The sequence below is a fragment of the Nanorana parkeri genome, unplaced genomic scaffold (assembly GCF_000935625.1).
Source record: "Nanorana parkeri isolate BGI_ZX_2015 unplaced genomic scaffold, ASM93562v1 scaffold2801, whole genome shotgun sequence".
Lineage (NCBI taxonomy): Eukaryota > Metazoa > Chordata > Amphibia > Anura > Dicroglossidae > Nanorana > Nanorana parkeri.
This window is the reverse complement of record NW_017309069.1, coordinates 25,599-36,219: the sequence shown is the minus strand read 5'-3', so window position 1 is coordinate 36,219 and position 10,621 is coordinate 25,599. Positions and strand designations below refer to the sequence as shown.

The 10,621-nt window shown below is 54.2% G+C and overlaps 1 protein-coding gene across 1 annotated transcript in view; it reads right to left on the bottom strand.

Annotated features, from left to right (window-relative positions):
• The window catches only part of PRDM10 (PR/SET domain 10), a 55,115-nt gene that overhangs the window by 42,204 nt on the left and 2,290 nt on the right, over window positions 1-10,621 (bottom strand). The window contains exon 2 of the mRNA XM_018574194.1: window positions 975-1,158. Within this exon, the coding sequence (XP_018429696.1) occupies window positions 975-1,043 (69 nt within the window). The 5' untranslated portion in view covers window positions 1,044-1,158. The remainder of the gene's footprint in view (window positions 1-974; window positions 1,159-10,621) is intronic.

Genomic DNA, 10,621 nt, shown 5'->3' with positions numbered 1-10,621 from the left:
AAAACCGCCAGCTGCACAGGCTCATGAAGGTGAATGCTGCTTCATGCAGGTCCACCTAACTTGCTGCCTGAGCCTCCAGTGACAGCCTACCCCACCGGTGCTCGTGAAGAAAACCAAACCAAGCCCGGGTCCCTCTGCTGAACCCCATGGGGCCCGGAACGGCTGGCTGTACACCCCCCTATAGACAGCCCTGTCTCCACCCTTCCCCCGAATCTACAGCGCTGCTGTCAGGGCAGGACAGTGGGACGTTTATAAAACAGGAATAAAGCTGGCGCTGGACCTCAGAGGGTCGAGTCTGCAAGGGGGGGGCCACACTGGAGTAATGCAGCAAAAACTTTTTTATTATAGTTCAAGCCACTTCCTGTTTTAGAGTGACAACTGCCTGCCATGTGTTCTCCTGCGTAGTCACCCCTGTCACATGTACCCCCGGTGGAGACTACAAGCAGCCACGCTGACACATGTGTAGCAGGGGCGTAACTAGAAATCACAGGGGCCCCGCAGCAAAATTTTGTATGTGGGCCCTGTGATTTCTAGTTATGCCACTTGCGGAGCCCACCTGATATACCAAACAGCCCACCTGAGAGTCACCCTGCAGAGCCCGCCGTAGACTCTCTCAGGTGTCGGTGATCTAACAGCGGCGCGTTCCTCATCACAGCCGCCAGTGACGGCCAGCACCCTGATATGCCATGGCGACCCGCACAGCATCAGATGGATGCCCGGGCCGGGCGCCCCTGTGCCCCGGGCCCCATAGCGGCCGCCTGGGTCGCTATGGCGATTGTTACGCCACGGATGTGTAGCCATAATCTGTTGTTGTCGGGAGGCTGATGGAGCCGACACGGGAGAGAATGCACTTAGACAGGAAGTGGCATGTAGACAGGAAGTGGCATGTAGACAGGAAGTGGCCGGAGGAGATCAGCAGCACTGAGGAAAACAATGGCAGCTCTCTATGGTACAGAACAGAACGACGGGCTCACCTGGGCAGTGCCGGGCTGATGATCCTCCGCACGCTGCCAGACGTGAGCGCCTTCCTGTTTGGCGTCCATCTTGGATAAATCTTGTAGGCGGTGGTTGCTCTTCTGTGCGGGAGCTCGACGCAGAGCTCTCACCTGTTCTCTGTGCTTCTCCTCAAACACAACTTACACAGCCGGGGCAACATGGCTGCAAAGAGAGGAGGTCAGAGTCAGCGTCCACATTCCAGTATTACCACCAGGAAACAAACATATAAGAGGCGGAGCCACCAGACTGAAGATGAACTCCGCCCACAACAACTCTCATTTACATATATATTCCATTACAGTCACAAAGGATATAAAACTACATTGTGCGCACCAAATGCCAGATATTACCTTGTAAATATAGCAATGACATCATCACTGTGCTGTACATAGCCTGTGCAGAGAGCAGAGCAGTGGGAGGGGTCCAGCAGGTCCCACCCACTACAGGCTGTCTGCAGAATACTACAGGAGGGGGCGGAGATAAGACCAGTCACCCTGCACAAGGAGAGAGAGCAGCAGTGACCGGTCTTTATTACTGGAGGGGGCGGAGACAAGACCAGTCACCCTGCACAAGGAGAAAGAGCAGCAGTGGGCAGTCTCTATTACAGGAGGGGGCGGAGCAGAGACCAGTCACCCTGCACAAGGAGAGAGAGAGATCAGCAGTGGGCGGTCTCTATTACAGGAGGGGGCGGAGACAAGACCAGTCACCCCGCACAAGGAGAGAGAGCAGCAGTGACCGGTCTTTATTACAGGAGGGGGCGGAGACAAGACCAGTCACCCTGTGCAAGGGGAGAGCAGCAGGGACCAGTCTTTATTACAGGAGGGGGCGGAGACAAGGCCAGTCACCCTGTGCAAGGGGAGAGAGCAGCAGGGACCAGTCTTTATTACTGGAGGGGGCGGAGACAAGCCCAGTCACCCTGTGCAAGGGGAGAGAGCAGCAGTGGGCGGTCTTTATTACTGGAGGGGGCGGAGACAAGCCCAGTCACCCTGCACAAGGAGAGAGAGCAGCAGTGACCGGTCTTTATAACAGGACGCACCTGCGGGGGAAGACTCCTGCGTGTTTTTAGCGTTTTCTGGTGTTTATTTTGCGTCGCTCTCATTTGATTGATTTACATTTTATGTAATAAATGTCGATTTATTTTTCCTCATCGCGGGAGAACGGATATTTTTAGTCCTGATGAAATATCTGAATTCTCATTCCCGGTGCCAGCGATTTATATACGGAGCCGATTCTTCATCATCCGACCCGCTCCATAGGGCAGCCTGATGGGCCGCGCCAGCGGGAGGGTGACGGCACTCCAAGTCACATGACCTCCTTTCTTATTATAGGTGTGCTGCCATGAGCGAGAGATGAGACACATTTCCCGGCTCCATCCCACCCAGAGTCCGGATCATCATCAGAGAGAATATTACTACACAAAATGTCCCCATTGTGGGAGGGGCAGAGACACAAACTACTGGGAGGAAATCTCAACATTGTGGGAGGGGCAGAGACACTAACTAATGGGGGAAATCTCACCATTGTGGGAGGGGAAGGGACACAAACTACTGGGGGGAAATCTCACCATTGTGGGAGGGGCAGAGACATAAACTACTGGGGGGGTGATCTCACCATTGTGGGAGGGGCAGAGACATAAACTACTGGGGGGGTGATCTCACCATTGTGGGAGGGGCAGAGACATAAACTACTGGGGGGGTGATCTCACCATTGTGGGAGGGGCAGAGACATAAACTACTGGGGGGGTGATCTCACCATTGTGGGAGGGGCAGAGACATAAACTACTGGGGGGGTGATCTCACCATTGTGGGAGGGGCAGAGACATAAACTACTGGGGGGGTGATCTCACCATTGTGGGAGGGGCAGAGACATAAACTACTGGGGGGGTGATCTCACCATTGTGGGAGGGGCAGAGACATAAACTACTGGGGGGGTGATCTCACCATTGTGGGAGGGGCAGAGACATAAACTACTGGGGGGGTGATCTCACCATTGTGGGAGGGGCAGAGACATAAACTACTGGGGGGGTGATCTCACCATTGTGGGAGGGGCAGAGACATAAACTACTGGGGGGGTGATCTCACCATTGTGGGAGGGGCAGAGACATAAACTACTGGGGGGGTGATCTCACCATTGTGGGAGGGGCAGAGACATAAACTACTGGGGGGGTGATCTCACCATTGTGGGAGGGGCAGAGACATAAACTACTGGGGGGGTGATCTCACCATTGTGGGAGGGGCAGAGACATAAACTACTGGGGGGGTGATCTCACCATTGTGGGAGGGGCAGAGACATAAACTACTGGGGGGGTGATCTCACCATTGTGGGAGGGGCAGAGACATAAACTACTGGGGGGGTGATCTCACCATTGTGGGAGGGGCAGAGACATAAACTACTGGGGGGGTGATCTCACCATTGTGGGAGGGGCAGAGACATAAACTACTGGGGGGGTGATCTCACCATTGTGGGAGGGGCAGAGACATAAACTACTGGGGGGGTGATCTCACCATTGTGGGAGGGGCAGAGACATAAACTACTGGGGGGGTGATCTCACCATTGTGGGAGGGGCAGAGACACAAACTACTGGAGGAAATCTCGCCATTGTGGGAGGGGCAGAGACGCAAACTACTGCATTTGTTAGGGTATTTTGGGGACCATTACAAGAAATGGAAAGTCCCGGCACGCTTTAGGGCTGGATAGGATTAGTTTATAGCAATTATCAGGTTCCATTAAAGAAGAATGACGTTCATCTATCATACGACGCGGGTCTGTGTTCCGCGTAGGCGGCTCTGTATAAAAGGTGACCGTGGTTGGAGTCTGTATCATGGCTGACCACCCCCATGCTGCATGATTATACATTGCAGTGAATGGAGAGGAGCGCTCGTCTGGGCTCCCCGTGTCTCATCCACCATTACCGAGAGGTGGAAAAGAAGCAATAAGCCGCCGATTCCTGCTGGAGCCGCCCACGCACAAAGCTCCGGAATTCATTATCCGGATAGAGAGAGCCTGGAACATGGCCGCCGGAGCCCACGGTGATGGATCGGCTTCATATGAGGCTGCAAACAATTGGCCTGAAGCCCCCAACAGCCTCACAAGCATCTGTAGTATTGATTGTATGAAAAGACTATGTTATAAAGTAGATACATGTAACCAGGTGACGCTTCCTTTGCTTTGAGTACTTTGTATCTTTTTTTTATATAAAATCCTAATTGTCTCTGTTTTTGTATCTTTTGTCAGATCTCTGTGTGATTTTAGGAGGCCATTCACTAAAGCTGGCCAATGCATGGCATGAATTCCAGCCATCAGCCGAAATCTGAACCATAGGTGACCCAGTCGGCACCACCACCCAAAGATGATGGAAAATTGTTGGCTGAACAGTGAGTGGTAACCAATCAGATGCAGTCACTGTTCTGGTATTTAGGACAGCTGCCGGTGCTGTCTGTACAATAGGCGGCAGGGGAGATTGCACCCATCCGTGCTGTTGAATGTGAAGCAAGGGGTGTGGCCAGACCCCAGGATAATGCCTGTGAGAGAAACCCAGCCATGCATGTCTAAAAATGACTAGACCTCCAACTCACATTACCTATGTACAAAAAGCACCACAACACGTAGCTGCGGTCAGGGACGGTGTTTACGCTCTCTGCTGCCCCAATGCCGGGTTCCTCAATGCGTCACCCCCCCCCCTGTATGCAGGCTGCAAACAAGTGATCTTGACAACAAAACAAGCGGCGGCTTCCCCGCTGTACATTTAGCTCTGATTGCCCAAAGCCGGGCTAAATGTAGAACATAACTGCCCCTCTACTCCCTGCTGCCCCGAGGCCGGGCCTTGGTTAGCATTGTGGAAATCCGGCCCTGGATGTGAATGTGCATGGATCGTGGGGCGCAGCACATAAGATGTGAATGCGCATGGATCCCAGCACATAGATGTGAATGCGCATGGATCGCGGGGCGCAGCACATAGATGTGAATGTGCATGGATCGCGGGGAGCAGCACATAGATGTGAATGCGCATGGATCGCAGGGAGCAGCACATAGATGTGAATGCGCATGGATCGCGGGGAGCAGCACATAGATATGAATGTGCATGGATCGCGGGGAGCAGCACATAAGATGTGAATGCGCATGGATCGCAGCACATAGATGTGAATGCGCATGGATCGCGGGGCCCAGCACATAGATGTGAATGTGCATGGATCGCGGGGAGCAACACATAAGATGTGAATGCGCATGGATCGCGGGGTGAGCAGCACATAAGATGTGAATGCGCATGGATCGCAGCACATAGATGTGAATGCGCATGGATCGCGGGGCCCAGCACATAGATGTGAATGTGCATGGATCGCGGGGAGCAACACATAAGATGTGAATGCGCATGGATCGCGGGGAGCAACACATAAGATGTGAATGCGCATGGATCGCGGGGAGCAACACATTAGATGTGAATGCGCATGGATCATGGGGCGCAGCACATAGATGCGCATGGATCGAGGGGAGCAGCACATAGATGTGAATGCGCATGGATCGTGGGGCGCAGCACATGGATTGAGAAGTGTATATGCTTTATATCTGACCCCCCCTCCCCGTCCTCCTGACTACAGAGACACATGAATGATGAGCTCCGTGTCCTCTGCGGCGCTCCGACACCTGAAGACAAAGTGTTCCTATGGTGGGTGCAGCGACAGGTCTGCAGGGGGTGCAGCGACAGGTCTGCAGCGAGAGGTCTGCAGGGGGAGCAGCGACAGGTCTGCAGCGAGAGGTCTGCAGGGGGAGCAGCGAGAGGTCTGCAGGGGGAGCAGCGAGAGGTCTGCCGGCGGTGCAGCCAGAGGTCTGCAGGTGTTAACATGCGTTGCAATGGGCTGCCTAACGCAGCAAAAAGCTTCATATGTACCATTGCCGATAGTGCGCTAGATGTGGCGCGGCGACGCATATCTGTCAGCGAGGTGTGATGGGGCGCCACTCAGAATGATCGGTACAACATTGCAGCAGCACGTGTAATGCGCTCGTTACCGCAGCTCACAGCTATGCATGGGCCTGTAACCCTTTCGCTGCCACTGATGCATGCTAAAGCCTGGTTACATGTGTAAAGCCGACTTTCAGGCCGCATGTTCTCCGGTCCGATCGCCACCGCGCGCTCACATACATGCATACAAGATGGCAGAAGAGAAATAGGAATGTTTATGGGTCTCTTCCCTGCGTTTCCCCGGCAGATGGTGACTGCGGCGTAGAGCTTATGCTTGACATGCGAGGAGCAATTTATAGCGCGCGGCGGCGGCAGGCGTTGCGGTGACATTGAAGAGCACTCTGTCCCCGGACGGGCCTGTGAAGAGGCGATTACACACGCGCCATTATTACAGCTTTCCTAATTATAGGCATTCTGCCGGAGCGGCCGTAATAGCCGCTCTCTGGCTGAATCGATAATGATACGAATGGAAGAGCGAGGCCGTCACCGAAATAATGGAGCGCGTCTGTCAAACGCCCACAGTCGCCGACGGAGGGAAACCGCGGGCGCTGTCTGAGGCGACACATGACTGTACTGTCCCTTTAACTGCGGGGCAGATTTGCACACGCGGCAGGCGGACAGGAAGCCAGAAACGATTCGTTCCTTTTGGACGGCGTGTGGGAGGATTAAAAGCGCCGCCATTGTTTATGGTTGTCACCGGCTGAAAGTGGCGCCGACCGAATCCCACCGGTTATCCTTCACTCCAATCACAGCGGCGGAGTCCTCCCGAATCCTAGAGCCATATATCAGTGCAACAAAGTATAACAAGAAGTATTATTATTATACAGGATTTATAGAGCGCCAACAGTGTGCGCAGCGCTGTACAATATAAGGAAGACATTACAGTCACAATAAAAGACAGGACGGTAAGGAGGGCCCCGCCCCTGAGGGCTTACAATCTAAAAGGGGAGGGGCCAGTGATGCATGAGGAGGGAGCTGTGGGGGGATGAATGGTTGAGTGGTCAGGTTGAGCTGGGATCGGCTTCCCTGAAGAGATGAGACTTAAGGGATCGCCTAAAGGCAGTCAGAGTGGGAGATAGACGGACAGGTTGGGGTAAGGAGTTCCATAGGATGGGAGAGACTCTAGTGAAGTCCTGGAGGAGAGTATGGGAGGAGTGGACAAAGGAGCTGGAAAGCAGGAGGTCTTGGGAGGAGCGGAGGGGGCGGTAAGGGTGATACTTTGAGACCAGTTTTCCTCTCAATTACACCAATGATGGGGCCCCATTCCCCTCAATTACACCAATGATGGGGCCCCATTCCCCTCAATTACAACAATGATGGGGCCCCATTCCCCTCAATTACAACAATGATGGGGCCCCATTCCCCTCAATTACAACAATGATGGGGCCCCATTCCCCTCAATTACAACAATGACGGGGCACCATTCCTCTCAATGACAGCAATGCCGGGGCACCATTCCTCTCAATGACAGCAATGCCGGGGCACCATTCCTCTCAATGACAGCAATGCCGGGGCACCATTCCTCTCAATGACAGCAATGCCGGGGCACCATTCCTCTCAATGACAGCAATGCCGGGGCACCATTCCTCTCAATGACAGCAATGCCGGGGCACCATTCCTCTCAATGACAGCAATGCCGGGGCACCATTCCTCTCAATGACAGCAATGCCGGGGCACCATTCCTCTCAATGACAGCAATGCCGGGGCACCATTCCTCTCAATGACAGCAATGCCGGGGCACCATTCCTCTCAACAAAACAAACGACAAATGCACTCAAAAATTTTTCACCAGTTATACAGCGCGGTGCACACGAAATGGGCTTTGAACAGTAAAACAGCAGAAAGGCGTCATGGCACACTCACAAACCAGCATGTAAAACAACTTGTCTCACCACTAAGGACAATGACAGAGGTTTGGATACACGTCTTCTGCCCCCATGTGCTCCAAGATGGAGACTCTCATAGTTTAGAGTTAGGACCGCAGTATATAGAGGTGCCTTGGCGCGGCTGTCCGGCTTTCACATTTTCTGCAGAAGACGTGTATCCAAACCTCTGTCATTGTCCTTAGTGGTGAGACACGTTGTTTTACATGCCGGCCGGTGAGTGCGCCATGACGCCTTTCTACTGTTTTACCATTCCCCCCAACGACACCAATGCCGGGGCACCATTCCCGCAACGACACCAATACCGGGGCACCATTCCTCCCAACGATGCCAATGCCGGGGCACCATTCCTCCCAACGACGCCAATGCCGGGGCACCATTCCTCACAACGACGCCAATGCCGGGGCACCATTCCCACAACGACACCAATACCGGGGCACCATTCCTCCCAACACCAATACCGGGGCACCATTCCCGCAACGACACCAATACCGGGGCACCATTCCTCCCAATGACACCAATGCCGGGGCACTTTTCCTCCCAACGACACCAATGCCGGGTCACCATTCTTCTCACTGACACAGGGAAATGTATCCCTCCCACTGACCACCAACACTGGGGCAGTTGTAACTCCCATTGATTAGCGACACAGGGGCATTTATTACACCCACTGACGTTGGGGCAATTGTCTTTTACCCCCACTGTTCTCCAACACAGGGACATATTTATCCTATTTCTGGCCCCAGTCCGGCCTCCAAATAGTCTGATGGACGGTGACCTGGCCCCTTTGTTTCACAAGGACCCCTGCATACGATCTTAGGGACCCCTCAATGAAAGGTATTTTAGTTTCACATATTTGGATGTTATATAATAAGAAGATTATATACACTGGTCTTCACCCGACTTATAAAATCTTGTGACAAAATTTCTGAGCCCGTGGTTCTCAACTGGTGGGTGGTGACCCAAAAGTGGGCTGCGGCCCTGTGTTCAGTGGGTCCCCGCATGCCTTCCACTTTTCTAGGCGAGGGGCTCCTCAGCCTCCCCCTAGCGCAGCTCTGTCAGTCCTCGCGCCGTAGAGAGAGACACCGACTTACGCTAGTGGAGGGGGGAGACACTGTCCGACGTTGGGGTCCCTTAAAAATGTCCTCGGCCAAAAAGGGGTCACGAGTGGAGTCAGTTTAAGAAGGCCCAGGCACGCATGGGAGCTGTACAAGCAACGCACATATGGAAGGAGCTCCGTCACAGCGCAGCAGCCCACACCGGACCCCAGGCTGAGGATCCGCTACGGTTCTCATATGGTCGGGAGACTGGATGGATCTTGGCGTGTGTATACGTGTATGTCATTGTGTGTGCGGTTGTGCGAGTCCGTCAGTGTTTCTGAGGGCCCGTGCACACCAGTACGGTGCGTTAATCGAACGGCCCTGTGCCTTTAATGCACCGTACCACACCATCGCACCTACTATATGTTCTGGTGCGGGAGGTGCGTTGCCATATCATTTGAATGGGACCCCAAATGCACCTCCCGCCTACAGTACAGTTGCCCGGACCAGAACGTGCGGTACTGCCATGCCATGCGTTCCATTGCAGTGCGGCTTGGGTCGCGACTTAAAGGAGAACTACGAGGTCAGTGTTTTTCCCCATAGTTCTCCTCAGGGTAACGGGGGGGACACAAACTGGCGTCCTCCCGTCACCCTAGGCTCAGTATATAGGGAGCTACAGCTCGCGGTATACTGAGACGCCGCAGACGGGACGGATCCCGACAATTATGCCGGGATCCGCTCCGGCTGCGTGAGTGACAGCTGGCTCCGCATATCTAGAGCTGTACCCGCCCCCTCCCCCGTCCGTTCCACCAGTCAGCGCTGCAGGATCGGAGCGGGGAATCCAGCCCCTCCCCCTGTCACGGCAGAGAGCCGTGACAGGATCGAGAAGTGAGCGAGCGCCGGTATGTGTTCCCTCACCTCCCGATCTACTGAGCCGACCTGTGACAGTCTCATTGGTCACAGGTCGGCTAGAACTATGAGGTGAGTGAAAAGCCCCTCCCCCTCATAGTTCTCCTTTAATGGCCGAGGACAAATGCGGGTCCCTGGGTTACACGGAGTGAGAGCCGCTGGTCTAAGCGCAATGTAACATGAGTGATGAAGGTTCACCAGGAAGAAGATGTTGTCCTGAGCCGCGTTGGGAACCGGCCGCGTCGGCGTTTCCCAGAACACAGAACGGTGAAATATTTATTTGTATGAATCGGCACGGCTGGGAGTACCGTCACTTTATGGTGGGCGGGGCCGGTCTATGGCAGCCGAGAAGTCTTCATAATGAAGTGCGGTGGTCAGCCCCACATAACGCAGTCCGCTCCCTCCACCGAGTACATTCTACCCGGATCCACTTACGCCGACGCAGTAATGGCGCGCCCATGTCTTCATCCATCTCCCGGAGGAGCTCCAACATCTCCCTATAAGTGCAAAGCGGCCATTATTCATCATTAGAGCCGCCTCCTCACCATGATCAGCCTAAAAATATCCTCCGCTGAGGGCCACTAAAGAGCAGAAAGCGGGAATCGCCGGCACTCAGCAAATACCTTCCACGTCCATTGAATCGGACCGATCGTCATAGGACAAAACCAACGTTTCTGGGGCCGCACAGGGTCCCTTCATCAGGGTGACAACGCACAGGGTCCCTTCATCAGGGTGACAACGCACAGGGTCCCTTCATCAGGGTGACAACGCACAGGGTCCCTTCATCAGGGTGACAACGCACAGGGCCCCTTCAGGATGACACAGCGCAGCCTTCC